Source organism: Symsagittifera roscoffensis, chromosome 4 (assembly GCF_963678635.1).
Source record: "Symsagittifera roscoffensis chromosome 4, txSymRosc1.1, whole genome shotgun sequence".
NCBI lineage: Eukaryota > Metazoa > Xenacoelomorpha > Acoela > Convolutidae > Symsagittifera > Symsagittifera roscoffensis.
In genome coordinates, this window is record NC_087065.1 from 42424461 (window position 1) to 42450074 (window position 25614).

A 25614-nucleotide genomic window follows, 5' to 3' on the forward strand; every position below is an offset into this window, starting at 1 on the left:
TAATCTATAAAAAAATTCTATCTAGAAAAACAGCCTCCGTTGGGTACGGGGTGAATTGTTAATACAGTGTTTCATTTTAGGCTTGGGAAAGATTTGCATACCCACCTGGGATTTTGTACTTTCTTTCTAAAACGTTACCAAAAGTTGGTTCGTAATTTAGGTACATGATTAAAAACACGTTTGTTTCCATGTGTCAAAATTAGCCGAACCAGCTTGCGTCAATGCATTTGGGATTGATTTTGTAGAATAATTTATCGAGCTCATAATAACTTACCCGGATTGAGTTCACATTGAAAATTAGCGATAAAAAAGTGAGAAAACAGCGATCGCCATTTATGCTAAGAAGACATAAAGTTATAGGATTTTTTTCTCAGTTAAAAATTCTTATGTTTTAGCTCTGATTTTTCACAGAATCCTTACTGAAATAGCCCTAAAACATCACAGGTTTAGCTATGCAAAAAAACTCTGAATTATACATGAATTAGAAGTAAGTCATTCATAATTGACTTGAATGCTAAAAATACACCATAAAATAAAAATTGATTTTCGCACTTTTAGTCGAAATTTTCTCAGCATTTAATTTCCTCAAATGTATCATTGAAGATCATTTGAGTCGTGATTACTTTTTGTTGAACACGGACAAATCAAGTTTGTTCTGCAAATAACAAAAGTTGGGCCATAAATGCGAAACTACAACACAACATATGAAACCTCGTCATATTTGAATGAATGTTCAACCATTGCCTAAGCTCATTTATTACTTTCATAATAATTGCTAAATTAATGCTACTTTAGGTCACATACAGTGACTACGAACCTTCTTGCTTTAAATGTAACTGATCTTAATTTTCAGTGTTCTACTGTCGTATAGTTTGCCATACTTGACTTTCACTCTGAAACTCACTCTGACGTTAAGTTTAAAGTTAACTCAATGAGCGATCGGCTAGTTTGGACGCTGAGAACACTGAAATCCTTTAGAGTTAGTTCAAATCTATGGCAACTGTGAAAAAACAGTTTTCGTTTAAAAGCCAGCATGGATCTGAGCTGGAAGCAAGCAACGACAGTTTGGGGTTCGGGCAGTTTTTTAACGACTCAGATACGAATTGTGACCTACAGGACCCTCAGTTATTTGGAACAACAGCTTTCAATAATAGCAACGAACACAATCAGTCACAACAGCATTCAAATGCTGCTTCAAGTGGTTAGATTTTGCCGATGAACTGCTTTATTTTATTCCAATTGAAGGTCAGACTGAGGTCAGACTTATCAACAATTTTGTTTTCGCCATACGAAAAATATTTCGAAAAGCATTTTCAAAAAATATGACAATTTTTTTAAATTAAAATTTCGCTATTCTCATAAATATCAAGCTAATTAAGAGTCGATGAACGTAGTTGTAATGATTTTTTTGTTTCAGGAGAAATTTTTACTCTTTCTTTATTTGACTTTTGATTTCTTCTTAAACTCAGTTCATTTCCTTTGTTAAAAGGAAGGCAGCTCCACTATCGAACAGCAAAAGTATAAAGGTCACGAAAAACGCGATCGCCACCAAGTTTGGAAGTTGAACTTAAATTTTAGATTTACCAGCGAAACAAAAAAATTATTTATAGATCAGATCCAGTTTACTCAAATTTTATCAAAATGTGTCAGTCATAAACTGTTCTAAGAGTTTAAAGAGCTTGAAGGCTATTTATTTATTTTCTTTGACGTTCGAAAGTTGAATTTTTTTTCATAAAACAAGTCAGTTTTTGTTCTGTTTAACTGCGTTCATTGATTCTTTATGTTTATTAACTTCGTTTTCAAATGGAGTTAAAAGCATTACAGCAATATATCGAAAAAAATAATCAAAGATAACGGTACCAAAATAACGCAAAAATAACGCTACTTTAAGATAACCAAAAATATTGCTACCAAAACAACCCAAAATAAATGCTACCAAAATAAATAGCAAAAAATATTTCAATCAAACTGAGTTAATTCTCTGTAAGCGTAATTTTTTAGCAAAAATTACCGAAGATGACCTAGAGGTTACAAGTGAGTCGAGAGATGTTGTGCCAGATGAGCTGCCTTCAGAGGGCACTAAGCGCTTACAAGCATTCAAAAGGCAACACACATACTGGACTTCGGTCAATGAGGCCACATCGATGCATCAAAACAATCTGGACTATCTAGCCCTCTCAGAAAATCGGATCCATTACGACTATGGGTCCAGTGACAGTGCCTCGACATCCAGGGAATTAAATCCGGTGTCTCGGTGGTCCAACCGGTTGGGTTCAATTCCAAGAAAGGTCAAGGGATCTCTGTTGCACAAATCGTATTCTGTTAGAGAACATCCCGATGTCAGAGAACGGAGAACTCAGAACCAAACTCTACTTAGAAGATGCGATTCGCTGACGACAAGAACGAAAGAGCGGTACATAATTTTGATACTTCTGGTGTTATTCATCTTTGTAAACAAGTTTTAAAAAATTATTTTTGTTGTAGATGCTATGGGTCACAGTAGATTTTACAGTAGACTTTTTAGGTCAAGATATACAAACAATTTCATTAGCAATGGATCATTACCCTGACGACTTCTTTTTTTAATGTATTTTTTTTTTGGATTTTGAGACAGATCTCAGCTATTTTATAAATCGTGTTGTTGAACTTAAAACAGAAATGTATCGTCGAGAACACGGTTGAGATCTTTGAGCTAAGGTTTTATAACTGTTTGTGACGTTTGTATTAGTTGACTGAGATTTTTGTTTGATGAAATGCGTCAATCAATTGGTATTCAAATTCAGGAATACTGCAGGAATACAAATCGAAAGTAAAAGTATATTTATCAACCGTTAATGTCCATTGTTCTAGACCTCGATCAGGAATCAGTATAGACCAATTGTTTGAGGGTACAAAACGAGCTACTCCCGAGTACAGAGTAACAACAGACGACGATGACAACAGAAGTGTTCACACTCTAGACCCGAACGACCCCAGCGAGCAAATTGTGAACGAAGTGTCGACCGAAGACACCGAGATGCCATTGTTTCCGACTTACAAGGGGATCTTCTCTCGGGACTTGAGGAAGCGTGCGACTGTTTTCGGCACTGAGGCTCCGGAGGTGACCGAGGTGTCATTCAGTTTCGATAGTGACTTGAGGTATATCAGGCCCCATACAAAGGAGTTCAAAGACAGAGTGTCCCGCATCATGTTAGTGTTTAACTTAAGCCTAATCCTTGTTTAATTGCCAAAGTTACGCTGTAGCCTTGTTAGTGCAATTTACGACACCTTGATTGACTATCAAAAAGTGAACATTCATTGGTAATTTTCATAAAAACTTCAACTTCTTTTAATCAGTCAAAGCAATTTGCCAAAGTAATTATGCTTGCAATTAGCAAGCGTTATCAAATCGAGTTTAGACTTTTTTCGGGTTAACATCTAGTTTAACAGAATCGGTTGAATCACTATGCAGCTGACATGCTCAATTTTATGAAAATTCAAATTTAACTACTGGATGGGTACTAGTCACTAACGGGTAGTTTCAGGGGGACTAACAACTTTTTAAAGTTTTTTACAAAATCATTTTTTTTCGGCCCAACTGGTGTCTGCTCAAAGATTATTGGCCTTGTTACTGCTTCATAAATTTTGTTCAGTTGCTAATTTGAATTTCAAGTGCCATGCTTGGCTTGTTTGCCTAGAATTCCAGTTTGATAAAAACAGGTATTATGCAAATGTATAGAATTGGGTTTTTTATTATTTTTTTTGAGACGCTTCGGAAAATTATATCACTTTTTGCAAAAAATTTAGCTTTGTCTCAAAAAACCTTCTACCGATTTTCAAAAAAGAGCTATCCATAGAAACACCGCCGACGTACCTCATTTGATTACAAGCATACAGTGGCGTGCGCATGAGCTTTTCGAAGTTTTGCCGGAGCGTTTTTAAAATCCTATTTTGCCAAAATTTTCTGCGCCACTAGCAAATTTTTGGAAATAAGACCTTTTGGAAATGTTGGCTCAAAAATTGGCGCCTTAAATGAAATTTTAGCTGATCAACTAAAAAGGCTAGACGGAATTGCAACGCTGCTGCAAGCATAATAACGTTCCCCTCTTCCCCTGATTCTGATTAAATTCTGTCTGCTGTTGGCTGCTTCAATCTTGACCTATCTAGACGACTTATCTAGATGACCTACCTAGATGAACTATTTAGATGACCTGCTGAATAAATTAGTTTCACAAATTTGTATTTTATCCCTTATTCTAAAGCATCAAGCATAAAAATTTGATTGCTCGAGAACAAAGAGAAAGTCTGATACTTTTGTAAACAACTTAAAAATGTCCGCCAAGATTTTCTAAAAACGAAAAAGAATCGGTAATATGTTACAATAGGTAGCAACTTTGAGCATAATATAGTCATTTGTTTTCAATTTCTTGTACATGCTATTTAGATAGTTTTTGCTTACAAATTTACTGTTCCAGGTGGAATTTAAATCGAAAATTCAAATTTTACATTTCTTTTGCAAAAATTTTGGCCTTTAAAAAATTGAAAATACAGTTTGAACTATAAAAAAGACTGGTCCAGCTAATTTAATCAAATCTGCCTCCTATTGTGATAGATCACTCGAGAATCAAATTTTTGTCAATCAAACCGTGTCAAAATGCTTTTTTTTCAAAACCTTTGATTTGCAAAATGAGGGTTTCGAAAAGAGGTGTAAAATGCGGCTCCAGAATTTATTTAGGTTTAATCATCCGTAGCTGGGCGTAAGTTTATCATAGGACCCGTGTCGAGGTGTTCGACTTATGTTTCAATCGAATTCGGTCGAACACAAGGATATTGTTCAACCCAAAATCCATCTTCGAAAACAGACTTTTTGGCCCAACATAGATTAGAAGCATATTTGAAAACATGGTCGAAATGTAGTCGAACACCATTTCGAATCTAGTCGAACAATAAGTCGAACAAAAAGTGTGGTCGAAACATAGTCGACACTATTTTTATTCGTAGTCGAGCGCTATGTCGAACATAAAGTGTGATCAAAAACATACTCAAAAACAAAATCGAACACAAAATTGAAACATTTTGACTGATAAGGTCGAAAATTTTATCGAAACAAAATTTATCAGAATTTCGAAACATTTTTGGACGCAATATTGAAACACTCGATAACTATATCGAAATCTACTCCAACATAAGCTCGAAACCTAATAGAACACTATCTAAACTAGCTGAAACAAGTTTGGAATTCGGTTTTTTATTGAATTTTTTGCCTACAAATGCGCAACTCAGATGCAAATAGCAGAGACATCCAGTATATAAGTGTTTTTAATAAGCAAAAACGTAGCCAATTTAAGTGAAATTGGTCGAAATGTAGCATAATTGGGTCAAGCACAGTCGAGAACATTTTTTCTTTGGTCGAGTCGGTCGAATCATAGTCAGTGTGGGTCGAATCGGTCGAAACATAGGACGCTGGAGTCGAATACAGTCCAACACACTTTACTTTCAGCCGAATCGGTCGAAACGTAACTAGTTTGAGTCGAACACAGTCGAGCACATTTTACTTTCAGTCGAGTCGGTCGAAACATAGCTATTTTTGGTAGAGTCGGTCAAAACATAGTTATTTTTGTTTGAGTCGAACGAACACCTCGACCCGGGAAAGACTCTTTGGGTGGCCAGGGTTTGAGATGACTTATCGATGAATAGCGATTGTATGTTCGCTCCTCCCTTAAGGCGTATTATACTGAAGTATTGTTTGAGTTGATATGCTTCGCTGGATTGCTGCAAACAAACAGCTTCTACCACGCATACATCACATGCGGGAGTTTGTTTCAGAAAACGTCCTCTTTTAGGGTTGGCATTGTCCTTCGACATGGAGATACGATCTGGAAAGTGAATAAAAGCTACTCCGAAGTAACCAGTCTTCACAGGAGTCTACTGGCTGCAAGGGCTAAGTCTAAAGTGAAGCAGCTAGCCCACAGGGCCACAGATACCAGCAGATCTTTTCCAGAATTACCCAACATCAACAGACTCACTTACGGAGGACCCGGAGATTCTAATTCTTCTAACTTCGGAAATGTAAGACACGTTCGGATAAGTTCAGATTGTTCAAATTAACTATTTTTTATCAGAGAAAAAGTAAACAATAATTATGGTAAGACATGAATTGAATGTAAGCTGCAAAATCTAAAAAAAATTGCTAAAAAGGTAAAGCGATGGCACTTATTATTGTTGTCAACCGATGAAACTGCTTTGGGCAGTTTTTTTTGGGCAGAAAAAAATATCGTATATTTCAAAATGAGACAAAAAATAATTTTAGGAACTCAGAAAGTTTCAAGACGAACTTTGGCTCTACTTAAAACAACTTATCGCGTTCCACTCAAACGAGACAGCGACCTTCAGGTTTCTGCAGTGCTCCTTCTTTTCCTTCATTAAAGATATTGGCCCGAAACAGATCGAAACGACAGTCAAAGGCAGAAAAACAAGACACGAGAAAATGTTCTGCCGACGTACGTTCAAGCTATCCGGGTGGCTCCTTCTGAAAGATTCGTGCCTAATTCACGCCGTGGGTGCCCGAGTAATTGACGTACTTCTTGTAGATCGGGCTTTTGAAATAGAGAAACTAGCCAGCAATCGGCTCCGAGTCAGAAACATGAACAAAATATCCGACTATCAGGTGTACAACAAACAAGTCGAACCGTGGTACGAATCGCTTATACGACTCAAAAACACATGTGAATACGCCAACATTGAACATTTGCCAAACAGTTCTTTCGCCCCCGAACGACCAAATAGTCGTTGCATGTTTTTCATCGATGGCTTTAAATACTTCCAGTCCTTATATCATGCACTAATGAGCGCACGGGAGGAAATTTTTATCACAGATTGGTGGCTCACGCCTCAGTATTATCTTATAAGGAAGTATGACCGGAACAACGTTCACAAATTAGATCCCAAGTATAGACTTGACAATGTTTTGGCCACTAAAGCGAAAGAGGGGGTTCGTATTTATATCCTTCTATACAAGGAAATTAAATGGGCAGTCGGATTGCAGAGTAAACATGCGAAGAAGGTGCTGACGTCAATGCACCCGAATATCAAGGTCATGCGCCATCCTTATATTGGAACCCATATATTATGGGCACATCATGAGAAGCTGGTGATTGTGGATCAGCTGGTAGCTTATGTCGGGGGAATTGACATCTGTTTTGGAAGATGGGATGACATGTAAGATCATTCTTTCATCCAGGATAAATGCATTTGGTAAATGATTGATAAAAAAGAACAAATTGACACTAAATGTAAAAAAACCAAGACCATGGGCCACTGTCGGACACAAAAAGCTAAAAAAAAAGACGTATTAATAACTTTTTAAATGCAACCCAAATAAAAAAAGCAGAATGTTTCAATTATCTTGGAATTCATCTCGACAGCAAATTTAAATTTCTAACTGAACAGCAATTCATTGTTGCTTATAAAAGTTACGTGCAACCAATCATCTAATATGAAGTTTTAGTTTATAGAAACACCGACAAAACAAAACTGATAGAACTGGAGATGAAAATCAGAAGGTTAATTAAAAAACTTTTTATAAGCGCAGGATGGATTCAATCACTGAATGAATGCATGAAAACAAAATATATACCCCAAAAACATTTTCTGCGTGCCAAAAATAATTAAAATAATCAGGAAAATTATTCGACAAGAGTGCCAAGTTGATCTGAAAACAGATAACAACCAGGGGCGGATCTAGGATTTTCTCGAGGGGGGGGGGGCGGATTTTCAAAAAATTTTCCAAAATTTTGACGACCTTTTTTTTTTTTTGGTCGACCATATTGATTTTTCGAGCTCTCCCAAAGCAATGTTTTGCCCCTACTTTGGCTAAATTTTCTGCGCCGCAGGCAAATTTTTGAAAAAACAGTCAAAAAAGCCGTTTTTGGGCAATTTTTGAAAAATTTTGACAAAAAAATCGCGTTTTTTTGGCGCGCGCTCCCCCTCAAAGTTAGTATATATTGGCGCCCAAGGCGCCTTTAGAAAAATTTTAGGGTCGGTCGGCCAAAAATGGATTTCTGAAAAAGTATCAAAGGGGGGACCCTTTGGGTCGGCAGGGGGTCGAATCCCTGAGGGGGGGGCGTCCGCCCCCCCCGCCCCTTCCCCCCTAAATCCGCCCCTGATAACAACACTAATGTTTTTGCAAGGTTAGGGCAATGTTTTGAACGTCTATTTGATTGAAAAAAGAGAAAATAACCTGAAATTTGTTTACAGGATGCACCGACTTACAGATACAGGCGGATCAGATGCGACTCCCATTGATCACAATGCTTCGAAGACAGTCCGCATGCGCGCCAGTCACTTATTCATGCGGCTCCCTCGTGACTCATTCGCCGAGATGCGACACAATCTTACGACTAAAGCTCGCAGCATGTCGCGCCGGAAGATACCAAAATTTCATAGAAAGAACAAGTACCGAAACCTCAAGCCATCAAAAGAGGAAATAATAGAAGACATCATGCAAGAAAATCAGCCTCTGTTACCGCGAAACGAAAATAGCAGTAGGTCAGTTGCGAGCCGACTTGTGAATAACCGCCAACCACACGTTATTGAACCGCAAGATAGCCAAGATTCAACTGACGGAGTTGATTCAGATTACCCGGAGCCCGAGATAAGCGAGCAGCCAGACCAGTACTTATGGGTCGGGCAAGATTATGTAAACATCATTAAGAAAGACCACACCGATGTTAGTCAGCCTTTCGACATGGTCATTGACCGCAAAACGACTCCCAGAATGCCATGGCATGATGTTTCAAGCGTTGTATATGGAACATGTGCGCGAGATGTTGCGAGACACTTCATACAACGCTGGAACATGATTCGCACTGTTTACAAAAGTAAAAAGTTTGGTCTATACCGTGTGAAAAACTCATATCCATTGTTGATTCCAAAGAGCACGGCGAATGTTACTCTTCAATCGTTAAAACGTCTACACGTTGAGAAAGATGCCTTCCAAGCGACATGTCAAGTCGTGCGTTCAATAGGGTCCTGGTCGGGAGGTTTCTCCGAGAACATTCGAGAACGATCAATTTACGAAGCATACATAAACGCAATAGATTCCGCTGAGCATTTTATTTTCATAGAGAATCAATTTCTTGTATCTTCAACATCTTATGGAGGTATAACACTTTTCAACCAAGTTGTCTCAAAAATAGAAGCAAAAATTGTGCAAGCTTTCAACAATGCAGCTAAACCAAAGTTTAGAGTCTTTATTATTTTGCCGTTGGTGCCGGGTTTCCCGGGCCAAATTGGGCAAACTGGGGGAGCAGTGCCTCAGAAGATCCAGAACTGGATGTACAGAACCCTATGTCAAGGAGAGGACAGTCTGTTTGGCAGACTTGCAGCAAAAAGAGTGCCTGTTCACGACTACCTGTCGGTTAGAATTGAGTACTTTCAATAATTCTTTTTGCCTTTTGAACTGAATGATTTTACTTGATTGTTTATTGTGTTTTTCTAACTTAATTTAAATTCACTGACAACGCGATATCAAATAGTATATTTTTTGCAATCAAACGATATGATACCAGATGGTTGAAGCAGTTTAGAGAGCATCAGCCAAAGCAACTTTACAAAAACATGTATTCCTTATTTCCTAGAGATAACACCTGCGTTCAAGTCTGATATCATCTCGCAACTTGTGTGTGAGGTTTTTCAGAGTCATACCCCGAATAGCATATAAATTTTTGCATGATCTTCGGTGACTTTGTCTGTACAAGCAGTTTGATTAACTAATTGTATAGGTAAAACTATCTCCTGAATTCGTATTATTAAAACAGTTTCCTTTATTTGAATCTATAGTTTCTTCGTATAGTCCAATTAAGCTTGAATTTTAAAAATATAAGAATGGCTTAAGGTGTGTGGACTGCGGACCCACAGTACTCTGAACGACAAGCTAGTGACAGAGATAATCTTCGTGCATGACAAGATCATGATAGTGGATGACAGGGTGGCGATCATAGGCAGTGCCAACATCAACGACAGGAGTCTCATGGGGGACAGGGACAGCGAGGTGGCACTGGTGTTCCGAGACGAGGAGTTCATAGAGTCTCAGATGGATGGCAAGCCATACGCAGCCGGAAAGTAAGTTCTCTTGCCATAAGTTAAACATTTATTATATAACTTATGTTCCTAGTCGAACAATAGAGAATAAATACACCAGCCGAAGTATAAGCCAGCCGAAAATGCGCGGAGTAAATGAGCCAGCCCGAAAATACATCATATGAACTAATTTTCTTTCGTAACTTTTACATATACTTGTTTCTTACTACTATATAACGCTTACGTATTTTCGGCTGGTTGATACTTCGGCTGGTTTTTATACCATCGCATAATAGCTCATAGTAATTTTAGGAAAAAAATTTTAACGAAAAAGTATTATTTTACGAAAAAGTATTATTTTACGAAAAAGTATTATTTTACCAGAATAAACTATTTGTTTTTGAAAGAGTTTCATGATTTTTCTTCAAAACTTCAGAGCGCTTTTTAATCTGACATCAACCGGTTTTTACATTGCCGGTGGATCCATCAAGTCAACTGTAATATTTAAATTTTTGTGTTTTGGCAAGGTTCTGCTGGGGCCTGCGTCAGAAGCTATTCCGTGAACACCTCATGCCCATAGATGACACTGTCTACAATGACCCAGTTTGTGACCACTTCTTCAAACAGACTTGGTACTCCAGGGCGGCCAAAAACACCAAGGCTTACGAGGACATATTCAACGCTGTACCATCTAACAATATACTCTCTTTCGCGGTAAGAACCTAGTCATAGAAATTGAGCTTGCATGATATGCTTCAATTAGTGTTGGGCACACCTGCGGATTTGGGGGGGGGTTGTGGACGCTCTTTCCTTCAGGGATTCGAACCCTGCCTACCCAAAGGGTCCCCCCTTCGTTTTATTTTGAGCTATCATTTTTTGGCTGCAGGACTCTAACTTTTTTAAAGGCGCCAAAATATACTAATTTTGAGGGAGGAGCGCGCGCCGAAAAAACGCGACTTTTTGATCAAAATTTTTCAAAAAGTCCCTAAAAACGCCCTTTTTGGCCTGTTTTTTCAAAAACTTGCCTTCGGCGCAGAAAAGTTTGACTAAATGCGGTCTTTATACTAATTTCTGAGAGCTTAGAAAACCAATTTGGTTGTCCTAATAAAAGGCCGACAAATTTTTTGTGAAGCTCTTTCGTGAGCTACACGGGTACTAGCTTCTTGCCCGTGCCAATTTTCTTTGCTTGGCATGTATTTAGATACTTCAGTTTTTTCACTTTATTGGTTTTCGTTCCAATTTCATTGTTGAACTTCCATTGTTTTTCATTATAAGATTAGCTTGAATCCTATTAAAGGCTATTTCTAGCTTTTAGGACGATTTACCTGGCGGATGCTAAACGCACCGCAAAATCTACAACCCGCCATAATTCGGCATATTTTTGGTCGGCAAAAAAATGTTCTTATTTGTATTGCAGGAGGATTTAAAACTTTCTTTGCGTTCAACTTTGTGATATAGTGATGCTGCTTTGTATCTCATTACGTCATACTATCTATTGAAAGCTATCGCATTCTGGCTATCAAGGTTGTTGACGACCTGCCATACCACCACTGAAGTTGAAGCAATTCAAGTCACTCATTCTCTATCATCCTTCAAAAGATTTAGGTTGATTCTAGATTAATTGATCATGACATCTGCTATAATTCTGTCTTAGTTTTCTCAAGTTTCTTGTGGTACCACAAGGCGCAGCCAGCAGTTACGGTCACGGGCGACCGAGCCGACCTATTGGGAGTACCCGCCTTTTGGCTCAAGCCTACCTCAAATTCCACCCAGCAGTTCGGAATCTTGGACCGGCCAATTTTCTTGGACCGGCTGCTGGAAAGATGAGATCCGCGCTTGCTGCTGAAAACTCCGGAGGCAGTACACGACGAGACCGCTCCTAAGCCAGAGATCCTGGCCCCAGCGAAGATGCGACAGCCGGAGCAAATCAACTAGACCGCGACGCCGCAGCAGTTCGTAAAAAAGATGAAATAAACTAGAAAAGTTGAGCAAAAGGCCCCAGGATAGCTCCGGTTGTATATTTTTACGAAGCAGATCGAAGAATTAAATCCAGATTTTTCTTTTCCCTTGGTACCGAGGGCCGAAAACAATTTTTTTTTCAAATTTAACCTCACGAGGACCGTAGTGCAATTTCATTTCAGAATTCTATCGACAACTGCGTTTATTATTCAAGAAAGAGAAGAATTACATTTTAGAACAATTATAAGTCTATAACGCTGTCCACTCCGAACGCGATTCTAGAGTCCTTCTTTCTGCGTCTGACGGGTCAGCCAGCCCTGTTTGATTGGACAATCCACCAAGAGAAACAAGAAGTAAGGTGTATATATTCATAGCTGTAATGCGCTTTCAAGATATCCAGCGTGATTTATGTATCCGTTCCGAGACGAGGAGTTCATAGAGTCTCAGATGGATGGCAAGCCATACGCAGCCGGAAAGTAAGTTCTCTTGCCATAACTTAAACATCTATTATATAATTTATGTTCCTAGTCAAACAATAGAGAATAAATACACCAGCCGAAGTATAAGCCAGCCGAAAATGCGCGGAGTAAATGAGCCAGCCCGAAAATACATCATATGAACTAATTTTCTTTCGTAACTGTTACATATACTTGTTTCTTACTACTATATAACGCTTACGTATTTTCGGCTGGTTGATACTTCGGCTTGTTTTTATACCATCGCATAATAGCTCATAGTAATTTTAGGAAAAATATTTTTATGAAAAAGTATTATTTTACGAAAAAGTATTATTTTACCAGAATAAACTATTTGTTTTTGAAAGAGTTTCATGATTTTTCTTCAAAACTTCAGAGCGCTTTTTAATCTGACATCAACCGGTTTATACATTGCCGGTGGATCCATCAAGTCAACTGTAGTATGTAATTTTTTTGTGTTTTGGCAAGGTTCTGCTGGGGCCTGCGTCAGAAGCTATTCCGTGAACACCTCATGCCCATAGATGACACTATCTACAATGACCCAGTTTGTGACCACTTCTTCAAACAGACTTGGTACTCCAGGGCGGCCAAAAACACCAAGGCTTACGAGGACATATTCAACGCTGTACCATCTAACAATATACTCTCTTTTGCGGTAAGAACCTAAAGTCATAGAAATTGAGCTTGCATGATATGCTTCTAATAGTGTTGAGCACACCTGCGGATTTGGGAGGGGGGGGGGTTGTGGACGCTCTCCCCTTCAGGGATTCGAACCCTGCCTACCCAAAGGGTCCCCCCTTTGTTTTATTTTGAGCTATCATTTTTTGGCTGACGGACTCTAACTTTTTTAAAGGCGCCAAAATTTACTAATTTTGAGGGAGGAGCGCGCGCCAAAAAAACGCGACTTTTTGATCAAAATTTTTCAAAAAGTCCCTAAAAACGCCCTTTTTGGCCTGTTTTTTCAAAAACTTGCCTTCGGCGCAGAAAAGTTTGACTAAATGCGGTCTTTATACTAATTTCTGAGAGCTTAGAAAACCAATTTGGTTGTCCTAATAAAAGGCCGACAAATTTTTTGTGAAGCTCTTTTGTGAGCTACACGGGTACTAGCTTCTTGCCCGTGCCAATTTTCTTTGCTTGGCATGTATTTAGATACTTCAGTTTTTTCACTTTATTGGTTTTCGTTCCAATTTCATTGTTGAACTTCCATTGTTTTTCATTATAAGATTAGCTTGAATCCTATTAAAGGCTATTTCTAGCTTTTAGGACGATTTACCTGGCGGATGCTAAACGCACCGCAAAATCTACAACCCGCCATAATTCGGCATATTTTTGGTCGGCAAAAAAATGTTCTTATTTGTATTGCAGGAGGATTTAAAACTTTCTTTGCGTTCAACTTTGTGATATAGTGATGCTGCTTTGTATCTCATTACGTCATACTATCTATTGAAAGCTATCGCATTCTGGCTATCAAGGTTGTTGACGACCTGCCATACCACCACTGAAGTTGAAGCAATTCAAGTCACTCATTCTCTATCATCCTTCAAAAGTTTTAGGTTGATTCTAGATTAATTGATCATGACATCTGCTATAATTCTGTCTTAGTTTTCTCAAGTTTCTTGTGGTACCACAAGGCGCAGCCAGCAGTTACGGTCACGGGCGACCGAGCCGACCTATTGGGAGTACCCGCCTTTTGGCTCAAGCCTACCTCAGATCCGCCCAGCAGTTCGGAATCTTGGACCGGCCAGTTTTCTTGGACCGGCTGCTGGAAAGATGAGATCCGCGCTTGCTGCCGAAAACTCCGGAGGCAGTACACGACGAGACCGCTCCTAAGCCAGAGATCCTGGCCCCAGCGAAGATGCGACAGCCGGAGCAAATCAACTAGACCGCGACGCCGCAGCAGTTCGTAAAAAAGATGAAATAAACTAGAAAAGTTGAGCAAAAGGCCCCAGGATAGCTCCGGTTGTATATTTTTACGAAGCAGATCGAAGAATTAAATCCAGATTTTTCTTTTCCCTTGGTACCGAGGGCCGAAAACAATTTTTTTTTCAAATTTAACCTCACGAGGACCGTAGTGCAATTTCATTTCAGAATTCTATCGACAACTGCGTTTATTATTCAAGAAAGAGAAGAATTACATTTTAGAACAATTATAAGTCTATAACGCTGTCCACTCCGAACGCGATTCTAGAGTCCTTCTTTCTGCGTCTGACGGGTCAGCCAGCCCTGTTTGATTGGACAATCCACCAAGAGAAACAAGAAGTAAGGTGTATATATTCATAGCTGTAATGCGCTTTCAAGATATCCAGCGTGATTTATGTATCCGTTCCGAGACGAGGAGTTCATAGAGTCTCAGATGGATGGCAAGCCATACGCAGCCGGAAAGTAAGTTCTCTTGCCATAACTTAAACATCTATTATATAATTTATGTTCCTAGTCAAACAATAGAGAATAAATACACCAGCCGAAGTATAAGCCAGCCGAAAATGCGCGGAGTAAATGAGCCAGCCCGAAAATACATCATATGAACTAATTTTCTTTCGTAACTGTTACATATACTTGTTTCTTACTACTATATAACGCTTACGTATTTTCGGCTGGTTGATACTTCGGCTTGTTTTTATACCATCGCATAATAGCTCATAGTAATTTTAGGAAAAATATTTTTATGAAAAAGTATTATTTTACGAAAAAGTATTATTTTACCAGAATAAACTATTTGTTTTTGAAAGAGTTTCATGATTTTTCTTCAAAACTTCAGAGCGCTTTTTAATCTGACATCAACCGGTTTATACATTGCCGGTGGATCCATCAAGTCAACTGTAGTATGTAATTTTTTTGTGTTTTGGCAAGGTTCTGCTGGGGCCTGCGTCAGAAGCTATTCCGTGAACACCTCATGCCCATAGATGACACTATCTACAATGACCCAGTTTGTGACCACTTCTTCAAACAGACTTGGTACTCCAGGGCGGCCAAAAACACCAAGGCTTACGAGGACATATTCAACGCTGTACCATCTAACAATATACTCTCTTTTGCGGTAAGAACCTAAAGTCATAGAAATTGAGCTTGCATGATATGCTTCTAATAGTGTTGAGCACACCTGCGGATTTGGGAGGGGGGGGGGGGGTTTTGGACGCTCTCCCCTTCAGGGATTCGAACCCTGCCTACCCAAAGGGTCCCCCCTTTGTTTTATTTTGAGCTATCATTTTTTGGCTGACGGACTCTAACTTTTTTAAAGGCGCCAAAATTTACTAATTTTGAGGGAGGAGCGCGCGCCAAAAAAACGCGACTTTTTGATCAAAATTTTTCAAAAAGTCCCTAAAAACGCCCTTTTTGGCCTGTTTTTTCAAAAACTTGCCTTCGGCGCAGAAAAGTTTGACTAAATGCGGTCTTTATACTAATTTCTGAGAGCTTAGAAAACCAATTTGGTTGTCCTAATAAAAGGCCGACAAATTTTTTGTGAAGCTCTTTTGTGAGCTACACGGGTACTAGCTTCTTGCCCGTGCCAATTTTCTTTGCTTGGCATGTATTTAGATACTTCAGTTTTTTCACTTTATTGGTTTTCGTTCCAATTTCATTGTTGAACTTCCATTGTTTTTCATTATAAGATTAGCTTGAATCCTATTAAAGGCTATTTCTAGCTTTTAGGACGATTTACCTGGCGGATGCTAAACGCACCGCAAAATCTACAACCCGCCATAATTCGGCATATTTTTGGTCGGCAAAAAAATGTTCTTATTTGTATTGCAGGAGGATTTAAAACTTTCTTTGCGTTCAACTTTGTGATATAGTGATGCTGCTTTGTATCTCATTACGTCATACTATCTATTGAAAGCTATCGCATTCTGGCTATCAAGGTTGTTGACGACCTGCCATACCACCACTGAAGTTGAAGCAATTCAAGTCACTCATTCTCTATCATCCTTCAAAAGATTTAGGTTGATTCTAGATTAATTGATCATGACATCTGCTATAATTCTGTCGTAGTTTTCTCAAGTTTCTTGTGGTACCACAAGGCGCAGCCAGCAGTTACGGTCACGGGCGACCGAGCCGACCTATTGGGAGTACCCGCCTTTTGGCTCAAGCCTACCTCAGATCCGCCCAGCAGTTCGGAATCTTGGACCGGCCAATTTTCTTGGACCGGCTGCTGGAAAGATGAGATCCGCGCTTGCTGCCGAAAACTCCGGAGGCAGTACACGACGAGACCGCTCCTAAGCCAGAGATCCTGGCCCCAGCGAAGATGCGACAGCCGGAGCAAATCAACTAGACCGCGACGCCGCAGCAGTTCGTAAAAAAGATGAAATAAACTAGAAAAGTTGAGCAAAAGGCCCCAGGATAGCTCCGGTTGTATATTTTTACGAGGCCAGATCGAAGAATTAAATCCAGATTTTTCTTTTGCCTTGGTACCGAGGGCCGAAAACAATTTTTTTTTCAATTTTAACCTCACGAGGACCGTAGTGCAATTTCATTTCAGGATTCTATCGAAAACTGCGTTTATTATTCGAGAAAGAGAAGAATTACATTTTAGAACAATTATAAGTCTATAACGCTGTCCACTCCGAACGCGATTCTAGAGTCCTTCTTTCTGCGTCTGACGGGTCAGCCAGCCCTGTGTGATTGGACAATCCACCAAGAGAAACAAGAAGTAAGGTATATATATTCAAAGCTGTAATGCGCTTTCAAGATATCCAGCGTGATTTATGTATCCGTTCAGGTGCTACTCCCGAAGATATTCTGAAGTCTGCTTTATTACAGGAGAAATGGGCTCAAACTACGTCCAGTTTGCAGAAAAATTTTGGGAGTTTGACACATTCGGGCGCATCAAAATTGCAGGACATGGATCAAGTAGCCATAGTGGTCGGGGGGGCGGAGAGGAGGGGGCGCTCTCGAACAAGAAATGGAAGCGGACATTTGGGCACCGATAGCTTTTGGGTCACGGTTCATCAACGACCCGGAGAAAAAGTGTAAATGAACGAATTCGGGCTGCTTGCTATCGTCTGTTCCTGTGAATACTTTAGCAACTTTGAAATATTAAAAGGCAAAAAGCAGTTATTTTGGCTTTTAGCACTAATTGGGTTAATAAAACCCATCAATATCCACGCTGGGCAGATCGCTTCTTACCGTTCGATTTCAAAGTCGTACATATTTTGGCGTGTAATTTAGGATTGGTGGACTACTTATCTCGTTTCCCTACGTTCGAGGCACCTTTACCGAGCTTTATTGATGAAAAGTGTTTAGACAAGTGTACACCCAAATTTTTCGATACCTGCGATTTTCTCGATGGTTGGGTCAACGCTCCATCTTCTAAGGGTATTCCGTCTTGTAACTCAATTTTTTCCTATTCAGCAAACCCTCCTATTATTGGATATCCTTTAACAGTCACTTCCCCGATCAACTGCATTCACAGTACCCAATTTAATTCTTGCCGGGATAATAATTTTAGACCAATTAGGTAGCAGCCCTCATACTGGCTCTGCGTCGCCAGAGAGCGTCAATTCCGGACTCATCTCATTGAACAAATCAAACGCATGCAAAAATGTCTCATCGCCGCAAAAGGGCCAGCCACTGTTTGAATGACAGCCATTTCGACCAATCAGTGAAAAAAATCTCCATGATAAATCAGCAAGAGAGGACGGCTTAATTTTCTCACAAAGTCGCGTCCAATCAGATTGGATAACTTGTATTTCATTCACAACTGCCAATTTATCAGCATATTTCCGAAATTTGGTTCTATTTCAAAATAATTTTCTCGTGCTATCTGTCTCATTTCTAATTTCCAGCATTTTCGCTGGTCTATTCCTGAATCGAACTTCCGAGTTCGCGGCGTCGGTTTTATTAACCTCTTGTTTCTTCAGTGAATGATGAATCCGTCTACTGCCAAACACGATTGCTCCAAACGACATTTGAATCAGTTTGTTCCCTTGGTCAGACCGTTGCTCACGGTGAACAGCGGTCCACACTCAAAAAATTTGGGCGCGGCTCGCCCACGGAAGAAGTCTTCTGCTGAGAGAGTAGCGGCGTTAAAAGCCGCGTATTCGCGGGTTTTGGCAAACCTTCGATCCAGCCGATTAGAACCTGGAAGGAGCCGCACAGAGTTCAACAGGATTCAACGGTAACAAGGACTCAGCTTGAGCATGTTGAAAAGTTCGCTGGTCTCCCCGGATCGGAAATCACTGGCTGGTCTCGTGGGAATCCTCGAAGTGGACGTGTTGTCAGAGTCTACAGACGAAGGTCATAGCCTTCGTCTTATGAAAGGGTCCCTGATTAACAACGACTTTGAAGGATAGAGCCGGATCGATACGTATCTCGAATCTTTCTGACACTGTTCCTCCGTTTGGGATGGTTGTAGAGAGGTGGAAAATTGGATAACTATCCCTTGTTTATTGCAGATGGCGATCCTGGCAAGGCTTCACAGATCCCATGCAGGACAACTCGCAATGGTAGATGCGGCACAATACACTTGGTGGCCTCAGATGCACCGAGATGTCTTTCAAATGTGTAAAACTTGCCCTCAATGTACCAAGTTTGGTAGGTGACTAAAGTCTAATCTATCGTTTGATTTTTCCCAGGTTTTACCTTCCGCGGTCAATTACATTTACAGTACCCAATTTAAATCTTGCCGGGATACTATGCCGGACTCTACAATTATAGACCAATCAGGTAGCAGCTCTCATACTGGCTCTGTGTCGCCAGAGGGAGTCAATTCTGGAGTCATCCCATTGAACAAATCAAACGCATGCACAATTGTCTCATCGTTGCAAAAGGGCAACTATTTGAAAGACAGCCATTTCGACCAATCAGTGAAAAAATCTGCATGATAAGTCAGCACGAGAGGACGGCTTATTTTTCTCACAAAGTCAAGTCCAATCAGATTGCAGCACATGTATTTCATCCACAACTGCCAATTTTTCAGCATATTTCCGAAATTTGCTGCCATTTCAAAATAATCTTCTCGTGCTATCTGTCTCATTTCTAACTTTGAGCATTTTCGCTGATCTATTCTTGTATATCGCTAACTTCCGAGTTCGCGGTGTCGGTTTTATTATCCTCTTGTTTCTTCAGAGAATGTTGAATCCGTCTACTGCCAAAGACGATTGCTTCAAACGACATTTGAATCAATTTGTTACCTTGGACAGACCGTTGCTCACGGTGAACGGCGCGCCACACTCAAAAATTTGGGCGCGGCTCGCCCACGGAAGAAGTCTTCTGCTGAGAGAGTAGCGGCGTTAAAAACCGTGTATTCGCGGGTTTTGGCAAACCTTCGATCCAGCCGATTAGAACCTGGAAGGAGCCGCACAGAGTTCAACAGGATGCAACGGTAACAAAGACTCAGCTTGAGCATAATGAAAAGTTCGCAGGTCTCTTCGGATCGGAAGTCACTGGCTGGTCTCGTGGGAATCCTCGAAGCGGACGTGCTGTCAGAGTCTACAGACGAAGGTCATAGCCTTCGTCTTATGAAAAGGGCCCTAGTTAACAACAACTATAAAGGATTGCGCCTGATCGATACGTATCTCGAATCTTTCTGACACTGTTCTTCCGTTGGGGATGGTTGTAGAGAGGTAGAAAATCGGATGACTATACGTTGTTTATTGCAGATGGCGATCCTGACAAGGCTTCACAGATCCCATGCAGGACAACTCGAATTGGTAGACGCGGCGCAATACATTTGGTGACCTCGGATGCACCGAGATATCCTTCAAATGTGTAAAAGTTGCCCTCAGCGTACCAATTTTGGTAAAGACCTTAAGTCTAATCTATCGTTTGGTTCTTCCCAGTTTTTATTTTCCCCGGTCAATTGCATTTACAGTAGCCATTTTAATTCTTGCCGGGATAATATGCCGGACTCTACAATTATAGACCAATCAGGTAGCACCTCTCATACTGGCTCTGTGTGTCTCATTGAACAAATCAAATGCATGCACAACTGTCTCGTCGCCGCAAAAGGGTTACTTTTTGAATGACAGCCATTTCGACCAATCAGTGAAAAAAAATCTGCCTGATAAGTCAGCACGAGACGACGACTTAATTCTCTCACAAAGTCGTGTCCAATCAGATAGCAGCACATGTATTTCATTCACAACTGCCAATCTCTCAGCATATTTCCGAAATTTGCTGCCACTTCAAAATAATCTTCTCGTGCTATCTGTCTCATTTCTAATTTCCAGCTTTTTCGCTGGTCTATTCCTGTATCGAACTTCCGAGTTCGCGGCGTCGGTTTTACTAACCTATTGTTTCTTCAGAGAATGATGATTCCGTCTACTGCCAAAGACGATTGCTTCAATCGACAATTGAATCAGTTTGTTCCCTTGGTCAGACCGTTGCTCACGGTGAACAGCGGGCCACACTCGAAAATTTTGGGCGCAGCTTGCCCACGGAAGAAGTCTTCTGCTGAGAGAGTAGCGGCGTTAAAAGCCGTGTATTTGCAGGTTTTTGACAAACCTTCTATCCAGCCGATGAGAATCTGGAAGGAGCCGCACAGAGTTCAACAGGATGCAACGTTAACAAGGACTCAGCTTGAGCATGTTGAAAAGTTCGCTGGTCTCCCCGGATCGGAAGTCACTGGCTGGTCTCAAGGTAATTTTCGAAGCGGACGTTTTGTCAGAGTCTGCATACGAAGGTCATAGCCTTCGTCTTATGAAAGGGACCCTGATTAACAACTACTATGAAGGTTAGAGCCGGATCGATACGTATCTCGAATCTTTCTGACAGTGTTCGTCAGTTGTGGACGGTTGAAGAGAGGTGGAAAATCGGATGACCATCCCTAGTGTATTGCAGATGGCGGTCCTGGCAACGCTTCACAGATCCCATGCAGGACAACTCGCAATGGTAGACGCGGCACAATACATTTGGTGGCCTCAGATGCACCAAGATATCTTTCAAATGTGCAAAAATTGCCCTCAGTGTACCAATTTTGGTAAGTAACTAAAGTCTAATCTATCGCATGATTCTTTCCAGCTTTCACCGAGACTACTAGATCCGAATAAGGAAGTCCAGTTGAACTATGCCGGTCCCCTTCAAGATCATGTGAACAATCAAATGTACAGTCTGGTCGCAGTTGACCGATATTCTATGTATCCATCAGCTATGCTCACACGCTCAACTAGGGGTAAGAAAAACATCAAATTCCTTGAGTCCTTACACAAAAATAAAGCAGTCCTAAGTCAATCAAAACAGACCAATATTCGGGGTTTAAAATTAAGTTGGTTAATTTTTTTTTTCTAAGGAGAAAATTGTCCGCCAACATTTTTGTCCTGTTGGAGATCATCGGGGCTGCGGTCAGTTGGAACGTTTTATCCAGACTGTCAAACATAGGCTGGGGGCAGCTAAACTATGCCCGGGTTTTGCTAATATTCAGGATGCTCTTCGTTTTTTTTTCTTTTGATTTAGAATTTGGTCGGAAACCAAATACTGAAATTTATGGTTACGGTAATTTTTTTTTCGTTTGATTTAGAATTTGGTCGGAAACCAAATACTGAAATATCCTTTAACGCTGAACGTCTTTCTTCACTTTTTAATTTAGATAATCAACAGCTGAAGTGGGACCTTCTAACAGCGGAGCAGCGTCGAGAACACTGTGACAGTCGATCCAGAGTAAAAATCGTCCGCAAGTGGCAATCTAACCTATCGGTGTGTCCGTATTTCGATGGACCATCTATTTCAGTTGTCATAACTCCAATTTACAAGGCCTTGGAGAAACCTGGTTAAGTCAGCAAAACAGTGCTTGTCTCTTAAAATGACAATCTTTCACGATGAAGGACTCCGCACACTCAAGACCGTGATTGAAAGGAATCAAATCTTAGCCGCTACTTTAAGGTCGAATCAGTCGGTCGAAACCCTCAGATTCAGTACTCAGATGCCAGCGGAACAACTACAAACGTCGAGTAGCAAACGTTATTTAGATAGCCTAGTTCTTCATATTCCGGAAAAAGTCGAGATATTCCCCAAAATTCTAGAAAAGAAATCGGAACTGGAGCTATTCAAACCTTTTAAGGGCAAAAGCATCCGTATTACTGGGACAACGGATTTATTTGATGAGCATAAAGTCATTCGGAGAAATCGTGTTGCAGTTCACCTTGAACCATTCAATTCAGGTTTTTCAGGCAAGCAGGTCTCCCCGACCAAGATGGGGGCGGAAACGCGCAGCAAAGGCAACCAGGTCCAGTAGCTCCTCCACTTCGTCTCCTGATGACCACAGGTCTCTACGACCATCCAGTTCCCGCACCCGCATAGCAAGCAAAACAGTCTTGGTGCCCCTCCGCTCAAAACTTGTGGCTTCTCAAACCACTTTTACTCCAATTACTTCGAATCAATCGGCTAATGGATCGGTGAAAGTCCCTATGGACGCTCAGGACATCAGACCCGAATCAAACACAGGAAGCCTTAACCCGGTCGTCGATTTCACAATTTCATCGTCCAATTCTGGAAACCCTCAGGACACGTCTAGAACTCAGGTGCCAGCGCCTTCAAAAATTCCGTTGTTGCGTTGTACTGATCTTGTCCCCATTTCTTTGGATGTCGAAGCATAGCTCTCTACGCAACAGCAACAGAGAATAATCCGCTCATTCATATCTCGATTATTTCGAAAAAAAGCTTGGGTGGGGGAATATTTACGTGGACGAAAAGATCTAGAGTTCAGACAGGTTATATGGAAACAGATCAGCAATGCTATCAAATGCAAATCGAAAAACCAATATTTCCGTCGAAGAAGGACATAGAATTTTTCAATTAGTAATGGGATATGCTCACCAGACTGTTTCTAAATTCATTCAGCAAATAAGGAACGAGCAAATTTTAACGGAAAATTGCCTGATTTGGTTCAAATCCGGAGAAAAACACTATAAATGTCCGAAATATGAACAATTGCAACAAAGGATATCAGAAACTCTTAAAAACTATCAAAACAAAGATCTAATTTCGCAGCTGGAAGCTCTTCATATAACTTTGATCTGTAAAATTACTTAACAGCAAAGAATTTGTGACGCCTCCAAGGCTTTGATTTTTTTGCCGCTTTTTTGTTTCACATTTAGGTTATAGGGAGATTTAATTTTCTTCCGAGTCTTATACGAGTTGTCTCTTTTTGCGAGTTTTCTTTCTTAAGACTTTGCGAGTTGTCTTGTTTTGCGAGTGGTCTTTCGTTGCGAGTTGTCGCGCTACCATTTGTTGGCAATTATTTTTTCGACAATGAAGCGCTTATTTATTACAATAATAGCTGCAGTGAAACTAGCAAGCCCTGTCCAAAGAAGTCTTGAAAATTTTAGGGGTTGAGAGAATACTTCAGACGACCGAAGCTTGCCGACACCGACAGAGAAAACTCTACGTTGCGTCTGGCCAAAGAAGTGAAAGGCTACTTGGTCTTATTTCCCACACTCTTCCTCAGCCTTGAAGACATAGGCGATCTGAATGTCAATATCGAAGCATTTGCTCCCGAAAGACTGTGGTGCTAAAATTAGATTGAAATTTCATTTGAATTCGTATATATGATTTTAACAATCACACTTTTTGTCCAGCCAACTGAAATGAAGTTGAGTTTTTAGAGTCTGGAGACCATTTAAATGATGGAGAAACAAAGTTTTTCAACCTTCGTTGTCTGTGCACTACAACCGGGGACCATTTATCAAGTGGCCAGTTATCAATGTAAACAAGGCTGCTCGTATCAGGGCGAAGCCTTGAATTTTTCGACTAACTTTTAAGGTTTATGGAGCAGTAATAACCTATAAAAATTAATGTAATAAATAAACAAGAAAATTAAAAAAAAAAAACAATTTTTTCTGAAACTTGAAATTTTTTATGAAAATCATCCCCCCACACGCCATATAAAGTACAAAAGGATAGATTTCGCTCCCTGTAACAAACAAATAATGGCAAATAAAATTCTTTCAACCAATTTGGAACGATTCTTAGACGGATAAAATCTCCACTTATACGTTAATAGTGCGAAATATATCGCGCGTTAATTGTCCCAAATTGGCTTAAATGGCTATCTTTAAACACCCACAACTTTACGAAAAATGATCACACGTGAGATATCTTTTCAAATTTAAGCTCAGAACAACAATATCTTTTGAATGATTAAAAGTTCCGTCAAAAATGGCTCGTTAAAAAGTCGAAATTTGTCTGAAGAAAAAGCACCACGAGCACAAATATTCCGTTAATTTCGTATCGAAAGTCGGAACAAAAACTTAAAGTTCTCCTCTTATATTTTTTTTTCATTTTACAGGGTGATTTGAGGGGGCTGTTATGAGGGGGCTGTTAAGATTTTTTAAAATAAACTTATTATACGAGGGGGGGAGGGTTATAAGGGATTTTTTTAATTTCGAAATATTATAGAACATAATTTTCCAAAATTACGTCACTTTGTTACTTGAAAAGATTTTTAAAATGTTCAATCGTTTTGCTTCGCAATCGATTATTTGTGGATCTGAACTAAAATTTTTGATCTAAGGTATTAGATCTCCGTAATTTGGCTTTTGAAATGTGGACACAATTAGTTTCCATAAAGGAACAAGGATAGTCGGTTGCTGTAAAAGTAGCGCAGACTATTCCGACCACATTCATAAAAAATACTACGAAAGCTTTGTTCTTTTTCTTCTTCAAATTAGTATCGTTTTTAGTGCGCGTCTTAATAAGAGAACTATACAAATGTACTAGAGCCTAGTTCATTAACTCCTACCCTCATAGAAGGTTAGTGAATTAGCTACAAACGATTGCATAAATATTCAATAAATGAGTAACAAACAAAAAAACTGCTTAATAACTTTAATCTTTTTTCTATAAAAAACTTTCTGGCCAAATAAGCGCTGAATTGAACTTCCTAAACTAATTTTCTTTTTGTGAAATCAAGTTGTTTTTCGTCTCAATGTCAAAATAATTATTAAAATTTCGTATAACGAATGGTACTCGATTGCTTTACTCTCGAAACTGAACTAAGCTTCGTGGTAAGTATTTTGCGCGGTAAACGAAAAAATAACAAAATGTTATGTTCAATTTTTCTATCCCATTTTCAATGGTCTGAGCAATGAATTGAATTTTCATTCAAATTGCATAGTGGCAATAATACGCTGGAGATTAGCAAGCGTTATGAAACCGGAATATGGACTTCTTTTCGGGTTAACAACTAGTT

General features: G+C 39.8%; 1 protein-coding gene across 1 annotated transcript; it reads left to right on the forward strand.

Moving 5' to 3' along the window:
- The first annotated feature begins 919 nt into the window (after positions 1 to 919).
- On the forward strand, positions 920 to 24031 carry LOC134844434 (phospholipase D2-like). The gene is made up of 9 exons (XM_063861111.1): positions 920 to 1201; positions 2002 to 2413; positions 2851 to 3189; positions 5823 to 6048; positions 6290 to 7197; positions 8236 to 9397; positions 9875 to 10101; positions 10587 to 10773; positions 23753 to 24031. Exons 1-9 carry the CDS (start codon positions 994 to 996, stop codon positions 23936 to 23938), a joined length of 3855 nt encoding a protein of 1284 aa, XP_063717181.1. The 5' UTR covers positions 920 to 993; the 3' UTR covers positions 23939 to 24031.
- The last annotated feature ends 1583 nt before the right edge of the window (positions 24032 to 25614 follow it).

What these genes read in the sequence shown, in the direction of transcription:
- LOC134844434 (XM_063861111.1), top strand. Translation starts at nt 994, where the DNA reads ATGGCAACTGTGAAAAAACAGTTTTCGTTTAAAAGCCAGCATGGATCT. An exon ending in AAGCCATACGCAGCCGGAAA is followed by an intron (nt 10,102 to 10,586) that starts GTAAGTTCTCTT and finishes TGTTTTGGCAAG; the next exon opens with GTTCTGCTGGGGCCTGCGTC. An exon ending in ACAATATACTCTCTTTCGCG is followed by an intron (nt 10,774 to 23,752) that starts GTAAGAACCTAG and finishes TGAAAATTTTAG; the next exon opens with GGGTTGAGAGAATACTTCAG.